The sequence below is a fragment of the Panicum hallii genome, chromosome 3 (genome assembly GCF_002211085.1).
Source record: "Panicum hallii strain FIL2 chromosome 3, PHallii_v3.1, whole genome shotgun sequence".
Taxonomy (NCBI): Eukaryota; Viridiplantae; Streptophyta; class Magnoliopsida; order Poales; family Poaceae; genus Panicum; species Panicum hallii.
This window is the reverse complement of record NC_038044.1, coordinates 17,987,508-18,002,693: the sequence shown is the minus strand read 5'-3', so window position 1 is coordinate 18,002,693 and position 15,186 is coordinate 17,987,508. Positions and strand designations below refer to the sequence as shown.

Here is a 15,186-nt window from a genome sequence, read left to right as displayed (position 1 = left end):
GAGCGTCTTGATATCATGCGTGTTCCTCGAGAACAGCCACCCCGTCTCCTCCGGCTCCGATGCCGTGTGTCTGCACTTGGCGGAAGAGAAGGAGCGCACTCGCTGTCGTACCCAACTGAGAACTTAACAGTGCAAGTAATCAGTTGCATGATGATAAAGCAGTAGAATCCTTCTAGATGCCTGCCTTTGCGGTACAAACGCTGATTCAGCATAGCAAGTCGCCTGACCACCTTTTCCGTGAGCATTTCTGCGAGTCGTAGCAAGACGGGGACACTAGCTACTCCATGAGTCATCATGAGATATGTCCCAACGAAAAAGCGAAGAGCCGAACTGCCTTTTCTTTTCTCAGTGGCATCTCGGCAGCTCCGCGGCTGATCGATCTTCCGTTGCGGCACCACCGCACAAGTCAGAACTCAGAAGCAACTGCACGCTGGCAGAGAATCTTCGAACGATGCACTGGTTTAGTGAGGCCAAACCCGGCCTAGAGTCATTCAGATACTGCTTTACGCACAGATAATTCTCTGGACGTATATTTTAGAAGATGCACCGGCGCTGCTTTGCTTCTGCACTTGATCGGAGGAATCTTCAGGAGCTGCTAACACCGCACGCCAATCACGTTCCGGGAGCAGCAAAGCAGCGGCATCTCGACCGGCAGATTAGGTGAGGCGGCGCGCCAGGTGACGCCGCCTGTCCACCAACCTCCAGCTACCCACCTCCCAGTTCCACGCCGTCCCGTCCAGATTCCTTCCATATCCATAGCAAGTTATGGCGCCCGCCTGTCTGACCTGTAGGCTGTAGCTAGCTGCGTGCTCCGAGATACTCTTAATCGGTCGGGTAATCATCGGTTGGTTGGGAAGCTAGCTAGAACTACTTAAGAGCGTGCTGCTAGCAGAAACTAGTAGTCTAGTCCCGATCGGTGCGACCTGAACGACCATCCGAATCTTTAATCCCGTACCAAACTGGTCGCAGATTAAGCGATGCGATCTGCGTGCTGTTGTCACTGAAGCGTCCGTGAACAGAAGAAGGGGACTACGCTTAGCTTGTTTTGCGTGATTATGGTCAGCCCCCGTGGACACGTGAAAAGAATTAATGAAGTATACTAGCAGTGGTAGGAGCTGAGAGGGGACTTTTTCCCTGCTTGCAGGTAGGACAGGCAGGTTTGTGACTCATGTGAACGATCTTCTGGGGGAAGAGCTTGGGCATGCAGGAAGCGAATTTGAGCACGGGCAAACACCACTCTCTGCGCCACCTGATGGTAAGCAGCCAACTTGCCGATCCTGGCTTGGTTTGCAGCGCTGCCAGTCAGAAGTCTGCTACCGAACGTACGACTGCACGAGGCAGACCAACTCGAAGGACTCGACGCCAGGCACTGGCAGCTACTCGCTAGCCTAGCCTCGGAGGCTCTGGTTCTATGGATGTAGTTTGACCGCATGGGGTTTCAGTGAACGGCAGTACAGCCTTTCCGTTTCCTGCGCAGGGCAAATTTTCAGCAGAAGACTGACGGCCTTAATCATTGAAAGCGGGCGCCATGACTGGAGAGTGGTTGCGTATCCTACGTCCATCCTGATTCCAGCCCAGCTCTCACTCTGAACAAAACTCGACGCTCCGGCGTCTGGAGAGCCGTCGCTCGATCGATCTGCGATTTGCAGGCGTTGCATACGGGAGGTATAATTGGTGTTAGGTTTCTCTCTGGACCTGCATGCGGCTCACTTGGACCCCAGTGTCAAGTGGCCGGCTCGAAAGGGAACCATGAGCAGCGAACACTCCGGCACGCGCTGGCTGCACCGGTCTCCGTCGCCCGAGATAAGATCCGTCCCGAGTGGAGACTACATGCTCCCCTAATTCGCGAAAAAGGAGAGGAAAAAAGGGAAAGAACCGAGAGCGACGCAACCTCGCGGCGCAGCGTGAAAACCCCCGCGCTGAAAAGGATCCCGCAGAAGAAGCTTCACCTGGCCGTGGACAGCAACGTTGATTCTCCACAGATCGCTGGGATATTTTGGTTCGCCACTTCAGCTTGGCCATCTAGAAGAGCAGGAGCGTGCGTGCGCTCTCCACTGGCACTGGCAGCAGAGGGGAAGAATCCGTCGTCTTGGCACCGGCAGGAAGGGCGAGCGGGTTTGCACTTTGCAGAGTGCCGCCCAGTGAGTGCAGTAGCTAGCCTGCGGGACAGCACCGAACCCACCAAACTACCGCCGGGTTCTTGGGCGGGCACATGACGCCGGCCCTCTTTCCGCCGCTTTCGGGCTGTCAGGTCCTTTTCACCGGTACCATGTAAAAAGATTCGGCTACCTACCAGGAACTGAAAGAACGCCCAGTGGCCTGGCCTCTGCTTGGTGTCGCCACACGGAGACGGAGGTCGGTCGCCGCGCTTTGGAAACAAATCGTTTCGCCCGCGTCCTCTTCCTGCTTGCCCGTGCTGAAATCCCGTTTGAATGTTTGGCGAACCTGACACCAAGTTAGCTGCCGGTCCGGTCGCCCTTTATTCTCGTTGTACTAGTAGTACCTGTGAACATTTATAATGTGCCTCCACAATTCTGCCGCCCAATCAAGGAGCCGAGTTCTACTCGTCAACAGCGTGAAAATGACGTGCTATTTCCTTCCCGATACCACTACCCAACGATCTCCCAATGCCTGTGAACATTTGGTAATTTGAAACAACCAAAGGAGAGGGAGAGATTGTGAATTTTGAACAGAGAGAAACATGGTACGAGAAGATCAGAGTTCTTTTCCTTTCTCTTTCTTGAACAGTGCTGTCCGTTACTTCAGAAAACTGCCTGTCTTACAAATTGCCGTGATTCCGTGAAGCTATCTAAACACAGCGGCACTCTCGGCGATTCATCATTCATATGTACTGGCCTTGCTCCAACGGCCTGAAATATCTGAACCCCCCGGCGCCCGGCTTGTCAGCCTGGCAGCCGCACGCCTCCCCGGCGCGGAGCCCCAGGCGGTAGCACAGGCACACCGGCTGCGAGGGGGGCGTGTCGGCCGCCGGCGGCGGGCCCACGGACAGGTCCAGGTTCAGGTCGGGGCACCGCGGCTCGCCCGTGCTCGCGCCGCCGCCGCTGCTGGTGCTGGTGCTGGTGCTGCGCGCGCCGTCGTCCGACGACGACGCCGCCGGCGTCGGCTTCGCGGCGAGCGTCCTGGCGGCCGCTGCTGCCAGAGCCGGGGCGGTCGTGGCGTGCAGCAGCGCCGCCGCCCTGTGCGCCACGACGCCGGGAGCCCCGGCCTCGGCGCTGCCGAGCGGGCGGTGCGTCTGCGGGTCGATGCCGCGGGCGAGGAGCTTGCGCTTGATGTGCGTGTTCCAGTAGTTCTTGATCTCGTTGTCCGTCCGGCCCGGCAGCTGCCCGGCGATCAGAGACCACCTGCGCGCGAGGAGAACCAAGCCGCCACGTCAGCAAAGGGTAGACGAACCGAATAGAAGGCCGGCGTGGCATGCGATCGATGATGCATGAGAGTATCCACGGAAGGCAAAACGATCGAGTAGTAGTATCTTACTTGTTGCCGAGGATGGCGTGCAGGCGGATGATGATCTCGTCCTCTTCGTCGGTGAAGTTTCCGCGCTTGAGGTCCGGGCGGAGGTAGTTCATCCAGCGGAGCCTGCAACTCTTGCCGCAGCGCAGCAGCCCCGCGGCCTTGGGCAGCGAGCGCCAGCACCCCTCGCCGTGCGCCCGGATGTACGCCACCAGCCGCTCGTCCTCCTCCTTGGTCCACGCGCCCTTGTTCGTGTGCGCCTTCTCGCAGCACGGCGACCGCCCCATGGCTCCGCCGAGAGAGCAAAGCACTCCCTACTCGTCACGCGCCGCCGCGGGGGTGACAAGGCGAGACGAGACGGCCAGCTTCTGTCCTGTTGCCGAGGCGCGGCGCCGCGGGGGCCCGTATATATGGGTGGCGCAGGCGCGTGGTGTGGTGGTAGCTAGCTCTCGAGGCGTGCTGGGGCGCTGGTCTGGTCGTGCTGCTGCCGCGCGCGCCCTTTTTCCTCTCTCCATTGAGCCATTGACCGGGCCCGGCGTCTCCTTCCGGGGCGAGTTTGACGGGCCCGGGCGCGGGACGGGAGTTGGGTTGGGTGGTGGTTGCGGCTGCGGCGGTGGAGCCCGCGCGTGTCGTGCGCCCGCGCCGCTCTGCTCCCACTTGTGTACTGCTCCCCCCTGCTCGGCGGTTTGGTGGATAGATCGGTGGTTGCGTTACGGCTCCGGGCTCCCCGGCGCTGCGCGTTTTCAATGTCGCGGACGTCGCTGCGGAGGAGGAGCGGTGGCGGTTGGATCGGCCGGCCGGCCGGCCGCCGGCAGGGCCCGTGCGCGTTTATGAGGTGGAGCGGGGGGCCGGCAGGGGAAGGTTTGGTGCGCGCGCCGCGACGGGTCATGTTCCTCATGGATGATGGATAGGGGTGGTGGATGGAGCCATGGACGACGCAGGACAGCACGACTGAACTAGCCGTGAATGGGCCCTGCCCGATGAATGAACGCTAGTGCTAGTACGGTGCTCCTCCTACCTACATCCGGCGAGGGGCCGACGCGCCCGGGGAGCTAGCCGTGCGACCAGCACGGCATCAATGCGAGCGAGAGGTTCCGTCAGTTCCAGTCCAGCTCGGCCGTACTGCCAGTACTACTGCTCCTGGATAGTGTGTCGTGAGGTTTTTCCTCTTTAGTTGATCAGCATTCAGGGGCAAAAGCCACCTTGGTCGATGGTTAGCGTCCATGCCGCGGTGCAAGAGAGACTAGATTAGAGGGCTACCAGGAGATGATTAGGTAGCAGCTAGCATCTGCGGCAATTCTAGTATTTTACGAGGTGTGTGTGGTTGCGGCGGGTGCGTGATGGTACGTGTGCGCGCTCTAGAAGGAAGGTAGGAGGGGGGGAGAGAGGAGGGATAGTTTAGCGAGGAGGCTTTGATTATGATTAGGTGACGTGCGTCCGGTTGGGAGTTTAGGTCAGGTTTGGTGCCACAGGTGTGGGCTCGAAACGGAGTAGAGATTAAAGAACGCCCCTCCGGTCAAAACTACCAGCACCACGCCAAGCGTCCGTCCCTTTTCCGTTGGGAACTGCTCCTGTCTGCCCGTTGGGTCCGGTCGGATCCAGCTAGACCCCCCACGCGTCCCATCAAAGCGCCAAGCGCGAGCGGGTGCTGCTCGCTGCCTCGCCCTCGCCCACCTGAGGTAGCTATGCTAGCGGCCACGTTCCGTTTGGCGAAAATCGATCTGCGCGAGATACTACCAGTCCACTACGCGTGCAAGCGATCAACGAGGACGCAAAAGCGTAGAAAAGTCAGCGCGCCTGTCATGAGAGAGCGCCATTCTTCGCCAGCTAGCGACCTGTGAGCTCGACCCATGAGCTCCGTATGTCTGAAGCGTTCGTGCGTGTTCGATCAGGATCAGCAGCGCCCAAGCCGATCCCAGGCTCCCATGTACGCAGGCGCCTGTGCCGCGCGAGTTGCTTTTGGGCCATCCAATCCAATCCAATCCAATCAACAACCTCGGACCTTGGGGCGCGGCACGACTGCCACAACTGGTAGGAGGAATGGTAACTCCACGGCGGTCGTCGCATTCTCGGTAGATACTATGGGATGGATGGGAGAGCCTTTTGCTCTTTTTGACCGGGCTTTTGAGCGTGTACATGACACGGACGGAGCCTTGCCTGGACTTTTCGCTCGAGGCTAGGCTACCACTCAACTTGGCAACTAGCAGCGCGGTGCTAGCTAGCTAATGGAGTGAACCGAGCGGCAACACGGGCCGAAAGGGACGGATCGACGGGAGTCAGCGGTCGCCGGATACGATGGGTCCATCCATCCTCTCGGATCCTCACCCGCGATACACACATATCGGGCGCGATCGAGGAGCCCGTCGCTGTGCGTGCTGCCGCGACGCGGACGCTAGTTGCCCGGATCGGATGCGCTGCGCGCGCGTGCGTGTAGGAGATGCCGGCCGCGCTAGCTGCTTTCTCAGCTGCAAGCCCTTAGGGTCTGTTTGGATCCAATGGAAAGAGAAAGAGAAAGTGCAAAACTTTTGCTCTTTTACACTTTTTTTTGCACTTTTGGATCCAAACACCCCAAAGTGCAAAAGGGCAAATGCTACCGTAGTTTTGCTAATTATAGATTAATTAGGCTTAATAGATTCGTCTCGTCATTTAGTCCTCATCTATGTAATTAGTTTTTTAATTAAACTATATTTAATACTTCTAATTAGCGTCCAAACATCTGATGTGATAGGAGCAAAAATTTTACTATTTGCCCTTTTGCCATTTGGGGGTGGATCCAAACACAGCCTTATTACTTTGCTCCCACTGTAACAGTCTTACCATCTCTGAGCTAGTTCCTGCCAAAAAAAAATTATCGCGCACGCCTGTCAAAAGTCAGACCAGGAACAAAGAAGAGAGAGGCTCTCAAAAGTCAGAAGTCGCACCCCATGGCTGCTGTCCGCTGCAGCAGCGGGCATACACAGATGCTCCTACTTGCACTATTACATGCGTCAACTGCCGCACGCGCTAGCTCAACAAAGAAGACCGCCACTACAGCCTGTAGCGAGCTCCTGCTCCAAAACAGCAAGGCGTCGTCAGGCGCGCGTGGCACGCCGGATCGGAGGCGGAAGAGAAAGCCACGCTGCCCGGCCGGGCGGCGGCGGTGGGGGCGCCACCACTCAACTGTCGTGCTGGTCAGCCTGGTCATTCGGTTAAACCAAACCTAGCCGATTGGTTACTCGGTTATTTGCAAAATTCAGTTATTTAAAAATAGAAACCGACCGGTTCCATAAAATTACGAGAACCGAGTATTTCGGGTTCGGTTCTCCGTCATGACCGAACTACCCGAGCTACTCGTGAACATATCAAAATTCTAACAAAAATCAAGATGAACTAAGTACAAATCATCACAAATCAACATGAACAAAGCACAAATGGAGCCTTTCTTGCCGCTTCTCTCTGTTTGCCTGGTCTCGTCATGACTCAAGAATGGAAGAGGCGAGGAGCAGGCGGTTGTGGAGGCGGCCACGAGGAGGATGGGGGTGGCCGTGAGGATGGAGATGACCGCGAGGAGGAATTGCAGCCGCATGTCCACCTCTGCAGGGAGCTGGGATGACTGGAGCCGCCGGCGTCGCCCTCGCCGGGGATTGGAGGAGGCGCCGCCGTTGGATCCCGATGGGATCGGAGGAGGAGCCGCCGCGGATTTGAGGGAGGGGCGGCACCGGTTGCTGCTGCGGGGAAGGCTCGAGGCGGCGCAGGTGTGGAAGGGACCGAGGGAGGCGTGAGAGGCTGAGAGCTTGAGAAGGAGGCGGCAGGGAGGGGGTCGGGTGTGCGTGGCCGTGGGATTGGGGGAACGAAGATAAGGTTGAGGTTTAACAACTGTTATATATCTAGGGTTTGAGTATTGGCCAAATTTTTTATTGAGCCGAATTTTGGTTACTTCGGGAAGTTCGGTTACCCGAGATCTGGAACCAAATTGACCGAAGTTATTTCGGTTACTTGAAACTTGGAACCGAACCAATGACCGAATTTCTCGGTTTCGGTTAATTCAGTTTCGATTATTTCGGTTTCAATTTCGGGTAATCGGTTCGGTCTTCGGCTATCTATCGGTTAAGTATGTCCAGCGCCGGGCACTTTACACCACTCTACCAAACTGGACACTATTGGCTAGCTAGCTAGCTTAGGTGGACGAGGTACTACTAGTTGACTGGCTGGTGGCCGAATAAATGGCCCAGAGCAAAGCGGGCGCATGTGCAACTGATGAACCGAGGCAACGGCACGAATCATACCGATCGATCATTTGCGGTTGGTGCTGCCGAGTCAGACTGGTTGAAGGCTGTTTAGTTAATCAGTTAACCGGTTTATTATGCCTCCTTTGAAATAGAGTAATAAACAAAAATTCAGTTAATCAGTTAACTGTTTAGTTAATCGGTGACAATAGCTGCAGTTGGTTGCGTTGCATCCATCTGATGATGGCCAAATTCAGTAGACGCGGATGCAGGGCGATGCCCGACCAGGAACACTAGCAAACTGCAACTACGACCTGCAGGTTATTATTGACTCTTACCAGAGAACAGTAGCAAACTACCAACGACGTCCTGCCTGCGTGCTCGTGTTACTATTACCAACGACCTGACTGTGCTATCATAACTTTCGGCCGTTGCGGGCGCCACGACCCTGGTCATTCGATCGATCGGTCGCCAACGAGGTCTGAGCAGCTCCAAGCTCGCCTTGTTGTTCTGCACGCAGCATTCGGGTGATGGGTTGTGTGCTCGGTTGGTCCATGCACTTGCCATGTAACCGCCTTCGTATCATGGAGAGGATAACGTTGTTTGTTATACTTATTTATTGGACTATTGGGGTGCGGAATGGATCATGGCATTCTCGTCGCGGTTAGTATATGCTGCCAGAGAATTCCTGCTCGGCTGCGGTGTGCTCTGGTGCCTAATGATCGTTTGATTCCTTGGAAGCATCTTTTCGTCGATGCTCTATCAGTCTCCACTTGCAGTGTTTTTTTTTCTTTTTTTTTTAAGCTGCACTTGCGATGTTTTTGGTTACAGAGTGAGCTGTCGACCTGTTGTATGGTACGGAGTAGAATTGCACGATGTTTGTCAATTGACAGAGCCATCCAGTTTTTATTCCTTCCGCACAGGAGCAATCTTGGTTTATCAGTTTATATTGTTTGGCACCCAATATTTTCCTTTTTTACGCCTATCTTTAGCTTTTGGGGGTATTTGTGTTCTTACCCCTACTTTGAAGTGCAATTGCAGTTTTGCCCTTATGATTTTGCCCTTTATTTTTCACAAGTCATTGCGATTTTACCCTCAGTCAACGGTCAAAACAGGGGCAAATACGCAAAGACCAGGGGCAAAATCGCAATGGCTTGTGAAAAATAAAGAGCAAAATCACATAGTTGGAAAAATGAGGGTAAAACCGCAATTGCAATTCAAAGCAGGGGTAAGAACGCAAAAAAACCTTTGCTTTTTTTAGCAACGTATCTGTTAAATCATGGCCTATTCAAGGAGTGCAAAGAGCAAATAAGAGATGGTCTTATCATATTCATAGATCCATGTATATTTATTAATTTCCCAAAGTTTTCCGAGCATTTGTATGATTTTCTAATGTTTCTATGGTCTTTGGGCAATACCTCAGGATTATTAAACCTTAGAAAATTATACCACACACAAACATGCAAGGAAAATAAATAACCCTATAAAAAGAAGCTTCCAAGGGGAACCTAAGACTAGGTTATAACAATTTATGGAAGCACGTACATCTAGAAATTCGGTTCCTAGATTATATCGTGAAAGTTGCATTAATTATGCTAAAAGCATAAAAACCATCAAAAGAAAGGTGTTATGTGGTGCTACAGGACCAATTCACAAAAACCTTCAAGGTAACATGTAAAAGACATAATAGAACAATAATAAAATGCATACAACCCTAATCTTTAGGGGTCGGAACGGATAAATAGCAGCTAATGGGCTGCACAATTTGAAGCTCACCTCGGCGCGCGGCCTCGAGTGGCACTTCGGGTGCGTGAGGCCGTCGAGCATCGAGAGCGGCGGCGGACATGCATTGCGCGAGGGCAACCAAATCGCATCTGCGGGACATGTTATGGCGCTTCAGGCGGTAAGCGCGAGATGGATCGATGGCTCCGCCGCGGCACGCACGAGCGCGTGGCCGGCGGGAGCCGAGGCGGCGCAACGAGCGTGGGCCTCGGCGAGTTCGCACAGACGGCGGCATCTGGCCGTGCGATTGCATGCAATGGCCTGAGAGACCGTTCTCTGAACTCGAGAGGACTGCACCGATGTGCAGATGTTTGCCTCCATTAACCAGCGGGAACAAGATTGGAAGATAAAAACACAGCTAAACTTGTTCACGTGCTATCGATCTACTAATATTCTACCGCACTGTTAATCAACAGATCAATTAGTTCGCGCATGAATTCAGGCGGCTTGGAGACGACCCGACGACGACGCCAAGGTCGGCGGCAACAAGATGAAGCCGCTGGTGTTTCCTTGTGCTGCACATCGTCCGAAGACCACATGCAGAAGGCCGGTGATTGATGTTGAGGATGCGCCAGGAGCGATGATGCTACCCACACCCTCGCGTTGACGCGTGCGTGCTCGTACCGGTGGCGGCGCCGACGCAGCCGCGAAGCAAAATCAGTAGAGTAGAATGAGGTACTATTTATAGACTTGGGCCCTCCAGGGGCAACTTCGGCATTAAGCCCATGAACCCTAATCAGGGTTTCTTAACAGTATCCTCGATCGTTGCGCAATGCAAACAAGGGCATGCGAGAACATGTCTTGTAGATTTGCTTTTCTAAAACGGAACAAGCAATAAACACGTGTCCGCCTATTTTTCATACAAGGCAAGTACACAAGAATCCCCAGTTTCTAGTGTCTCCAGTTCCTGCCACCGATGTCCACGTCACTCAGATTTAGCATAGGTTCATCGCTTCGCTTGATGCATTTGGCATTACAACTTTTTTTTTTGAGCAAAATTTGGCATTACTGCTACTTTCCAATCCCTCCTCATTGGACTTGGAGGACTGCTGGTGCCGGCCCACGCAAATAGCCATTGAGCCCAGCGGGCCGATGACCAAGCAGGCCCGTTCGCCTATCCAGCGGCACGTCCCCGAAACCGGGCGGCAAAACGGCGACACGCCCCACCGTTCCCGTGCAAACAATTCGATTGCCCGTGCCCTGTGGTCCGCGAACGGGCCCACTCGCCAGCCACCCCGCGCACGGCTCCCCGTAGACCACCAGTCTCTCGTCGGCCCTCCTCCAGTCCTCCCCTCCCGCTTCCCGAGGACACAGCTCGAGGGATAACGCCAAACCAGACCAAAACCCTCCTCTCCCCCACAACCCAAACCCTAGCCGGCATCCCCCTTGATGACCGCCGCCGCCGCCGCCGCCGCCGTAGATGCACAGGCTCTCCCTCACCGTCATTGACGCCGCCGCCGCCATGCCCGCGGCGCTCCGGCTCGGCGGCTCCCCGGTGCCCCGCCTCGCCGCCGCGCGCCGCCCGGGCCCACGGCCCCCGCCGTGGCTGCGCTTCGGCTGGGGCGGCGCGGCGCGGAGGGGGCTGCTCTGCTCCGCCGAGGCCGCCAGGCGGGCCGGCGACGGCGAGGACGCGGAGGCCGAGGAGGCGCGGAGGGGAAGCGGGGGCCGCGCGGCGGCCGAGAGGAGGATGAGGGGCGGGGCCGCGGCCGCCGCGGTGGGGACGAGCGTCGAGCTGCTGGCCATTCCCGGGGTCGGGCCGCGCAACCTCAGGAAGCTCGTGGACAATGGCTTCGAGGGCGTCGCGCAGCTCAAGCAGCTCTACAGGGATAAGGTGCGCGTGCTGGTGTTTCGCCGTTTGCTGGTTTGCGTCAATGAAAGCCTACACCCGTAAAAGCATTTCAGTCATCGACATATTAATTCATTACTTAACAACAATCCTAAATGGCCACATTTCGAAGATTCGTACATGTGCATACCTTTGGGCTTCTAGTTTTGGTCAGTAACACTTAATAGACTACATAATACGATGGACATTGTTTATGGTATCAATGCTTTATTGTACAAGCCAAAAAGTTGGATCTCATGTTGTGCACACATACAAAGACAGTATGCTGGCTGTTGGTGGATTGGTTGTAATCTTGAAATTACAAGTTATCCTTTCACTACTCGCTAGAAACTAATAGTGTGAAATATTCAAGTAGATGTTTTGCAGTTACAGAGGGGCTCTGTTTTTTTAAGTAATCAAGGATATGGAAACTCAAAAACAAATGAAATGAATGTGGTACCATAATTGAAAAATGTTCTGCTCTACAATTTTGGATTTATTGGGGGTGTTGGGAACTGAAGCAACACAGGGGTACCCTCAAACCCCTTATGCTTGAACTTTCTTAAGGAAAACCAAGTCCATTTTGGAGTATTTCAAATTGACTCAGCCAAAATTGTAACTGAACCATGTCATTGTGCATGGAAACAAACAATCATTATGGTCTTTTGCTCTGCTTGCCATTCTTGATACATCTCATGCTATTAGTTTGTGATTCTTGCTGAGGTTTTCAGTTTTACATGGTGCCTTAAATTTTCAAATCATAAGACGATACTTCAGCTTTCTACCGCTTAGTTCAATAGTTCATTATTGTTTGTGTAATCGTTCAAATCTTACGCTTTCAACATTTAAACCACTGTTCTCTCAATTTAACTCCGGTCTTATGCTTTACTAACAATTTGCATGCTCATGCAGTTCTTTGGGAAGTCTAGTGAGCAGATGGTTGAGTTCTTACAGAGTTCTGTTGGAATTGTACATAAGAACCATGCTGAGAGTATAACTTCATTCATCAAAGAGAGTGTCGATGAGGAGCTGAAGGATACAGATTCATCTAAACCCACTCAGAAGAAGAGGCTTACCTTTTGTGTGGAAGGGAATATTAGCGTTGGGAAGACCACTTTCCTCCAAAGAATAGCTAATGAGACTATTGAACTGCGTGATCTTGTAGAGATAGTTCCTGAGCCTATTGATAAGTGGCAGGATGTTGGACCTGATCACTTCAATATATTGGATGCCTTCTATGCTGAGCCACATAGGTATGCATACACATTCCAAAACTATGTGTTTGTGACAAGGGTCATGCAAGAAAGGGAATCTCAAGCTGGAATAAAACCTCTCAGACTGATGGAAAGAAGTGTATTCAGTGATCGGATGGTAGGTCAATCTTTATTGCAAATGTTAGTTCATTAACTGATCATGCATTTCAGTTGCCTCTGATACAATTAGTAAGTATCTTCATCTAACTTATTGTTATGTCAATGTGTCCCAGGTATTTGTCCGTGCTGTTCACGAAGCTAATTGGATGAATGAGATGGAGATCAGCATCTATGATTCCTGGTTTGATCCCGTTGTGTCATCGCTCCCAGGTCTCATTCCAGACGGATTTATCTATCTAAGAGCTAGTCCAGATACTTGCCACAAAAGAATGATGCATCGGAGAAGATCAGAGGAAGGTGGTGTTACACTTGACTACTTGCAAGGTTTGCATGAGAAGCATGAGAGCTGGTTGCTTCCTTCGAAAGGTTCAGGTCCTGGTATATTATCAGTCAGTCAACTGCCCATGCATATGGAAGGCTCCTTGCCTCCTGAAATACGGGATCGTGTGTTTTACTTGGAAGGAAATCACATGCACTCTAGTATCCAAAAGGTACATACTCCCAGCCTTTTAAATTCTTGGTTCCAGGAAAGACATCAGACCCTCAGGGATGCCTGATGGTAACTGGTATTTATTGAACTGTTAATGTTAAGGTTCTCCGATGTTTTGAATGAAAATGGTTAAATTAACATGCTCGCTGGGCTTTTATGATTTTTCAGGGGTTTTCTTGGCTGGATATAAGTTTGATTTCATAATAAATATTGACTACGATGTTTTAATTTGATAGGGTGGACAGCAAATGTATATCTGCTGTGGATCAATGCACTATATATGCGCCATTTCCTCATGCTACTTAGTGTAAACATCATCATTTCTTACGAATTAGTGTAAACATCACCATTTCTTACGAACTGTCTTTCTATTGTTGCAGTTTCTTCTTAGCGCACACCCTATCCAATGTTGGAATCAAAATGCAACTATAAAAAAAATGATTAACAATTCAGAATTAGATTTTAATAATTTTATCATAATATATATTATGCTCACTAGGATGACGCTGGTTCCTGGTGGTATCCAGCTGGTTGCAACTTAGATTTGCATCACTGCTCACTCCTGCATTACCTTCAAGCACTCCAGTTGAATTGGTCTTTTTCTATGCAGGTCCCTGCTCTTGTCTTGGACTGTGAACCTGACATTGATTTCAACAGAGACATAGAAGCTAAACGACAGTAAGTTTGCAGACCTTCCCTATACAATATGTGTTGTTACTAGGCCCAATTTTTTACTCATTAATGATAGCGAATCTTTTGCTCCAGAGGTCGCTTATAGGTTTGTTCCAATCACTGTTTCCCTAATTGAATCCCAACAAAATCATTTTTTTCCAATGAAGACCTTGACCTACCCATAAAATGCTGCTCTCTCATTTAACATCTATCTTTGTCTGTGTAGATATGCTCGGCAAGTTGCAGAGTTCTTTGAATTCGTAAAGAAAAAGAAGGAAGAAGCTCCATCTGAGCAGAGTGCCGACAAGGGTTGCATGAACCCGCAGGTCATGCTTCCTAACAGAGGCCGCCTGTGGGTCCCTGAAGGCAACCCTTTCGCAGGCTCCCCTATGAATCTGGATTTCAGAAGAGCCATGTCTTCATACATCTCAACTTAGGACTCAGGATGCAGAAACAAACTTGCTGTCCTTGCTCATTGACCTCACAACGCAAACCGCCTATGCTTTTAAGTTAAACCTTAGGTTGCTTGATGCTAGCCACTGATGTAAAATAGCCCGGCTGTGGCTCTGTCCTGTAAATTATGATCTTAGCACTAGTTCCACGTTTTGCAGCACTAGCACCAGCGTTTGGCTGACTTGATCCGATGTCGGGTCTAATCTGTACCTTACGTTCGCTTGCTTGAAGCATTCTGTTGAACAGATCTGGAACGAGAACATGTGCATGGGCTGCTGGCCTGCTTGGACCTGTACTTGTACCACGTGTATCACCTTGAATGTTCCTGTTGATGATTTTTCTTTTTTTTTTGGGAAAATTCCGGCGCCTGTTGATGATGCTTTGCGTTTAGTTTCCTCGACCTTTCGGAAAGGCTGCGTTGTGCTGCCCTCGAGGATTGACCGGTGAAAGCCCGTGGTTGAAAAAGGCGCGCCGGTCGATGGAAGCGTCCACTGGCCGCCGCAGACGACTCTTTTGCAAGTGTTGGGGATCTAGCAGTTCAGCTTCCAACATCTGTGGTCCGTGGCGTCTGGTGCTCTGGTTTGCGGTGCCTTGTGCCATGGGGCGGCCGGAACCTTGTGAACGCATCGGAGCCATTTGGTCGAACCAGCGCGCCGCGGTCCGCAGGGCACGGGGCGCAGCGTATCGTGCAGGGAGGGCTAGCCATGGCGTACCCCAAGACGGACAGCTAGCTTAACTTGCTTGTCTCATGGATCGAGAATGACGATGACCTCGTTGTTGCAGGCATGACTCGATTCCCTGCACAACTTTGATGAGGCCCAGCCCGTGGAATTTCTCGAGACGCCGCCGGCTCCCCTGAAATTCGTCCGGAAATCAAACGTTTCTCCAAAAATATGGCGTGGCAAGTGCAAACAA

General features: G+C 52.4%; 2 protein-coding genes across 2 annotated transcripts; one reads left to right on the top strand and one right to left on the bottom strand.

Annotated features, from left to right (window-relative positions):
- Window positions 1-2,664: 2,664 nt before the first annotated feature.
- Window positions 2,665-3,855, bottom strand: LOC112886229 (myb-related protein 308-like). The gene is made up of 2 exons (XM_025952051.1): window positions 3,496-3,855; window positions 2,665-3,362 (listed from the first exon to the last, which is right to left on the bottom strand). The coding sequence occupies exons 1-2, from the start codon at window positions 3,756-3,758 to the stop codon at window positions 2,843-2,845; spliced, it is 783 nt and encodes a 260-aa protein (XP_025807836.1). The 5' UTR covers window positions 3,759-3,855; the 3' UTR covers window positions 2,665-2,842.
- A 6,900-nt stretch (window positions 3,856-10,755) lies between these two features.
- Window positions 10,756-14,566, top strand: LOC112886228. Its single transcript, XM_025952050.1, has 5 exons — window positions 10,756-11,289; window positions 12,196-12,654; window positions 12,770-13,147; window positions 13,757-13,824; window positions 14,045-14,566. The coding sequence occupies exons 1-5, from the start codon at window positions 10,879-10,881 to the stop codon at window positions 14,253-14,255; spliced, it is 1,527 nt and encodes a 508-aa protein (XP_025807835.1). The 5' UTR covers window positions 10,756-10,878; the 3' UTR covers window positions 14,256-14,566.
- The last annotated feature ends 620 nt before the right edge of the window (window positions 14,567-15,186 follow it).

Coding starts and splice junctions, on each gene's coding strand:
- LOC112886229 (XM_025952051.1), bottom strand. CDS start 3,758: ATGGGGCGGTCGCCGTGCTGCGAGAAGGCGCACACGAACAAGGGCGCG. Junction 3,363..3,495: donor CACGCCATCCTCGGCAACAA/GTAAGATACTAC, acceptor CCTCGCGCGCAG/GTGGTCTCTGATCGCCGGGC.
- LOC112886228 (XM_025952050.1), top strand. CDS start 10,879: ATGCACAGGCTCTCCCTCACCGTCATTGACGCCGCCGCCGCCATGCCC. Junction 12,655..12,769: donor GTGTATTCAGTGATCGGATG/GTAGGTCAATCT, acceptor AATGTGTCCCAG/GTATTTGTCCGTGCTGTTCA. Junction 13,148..13,756: donor TGCACTCTAGTATCCAAAAG/GTACATACTCCC, acceptor TTTTCTATGCAG/GTCCCTGCTCTTGTCTTGGA.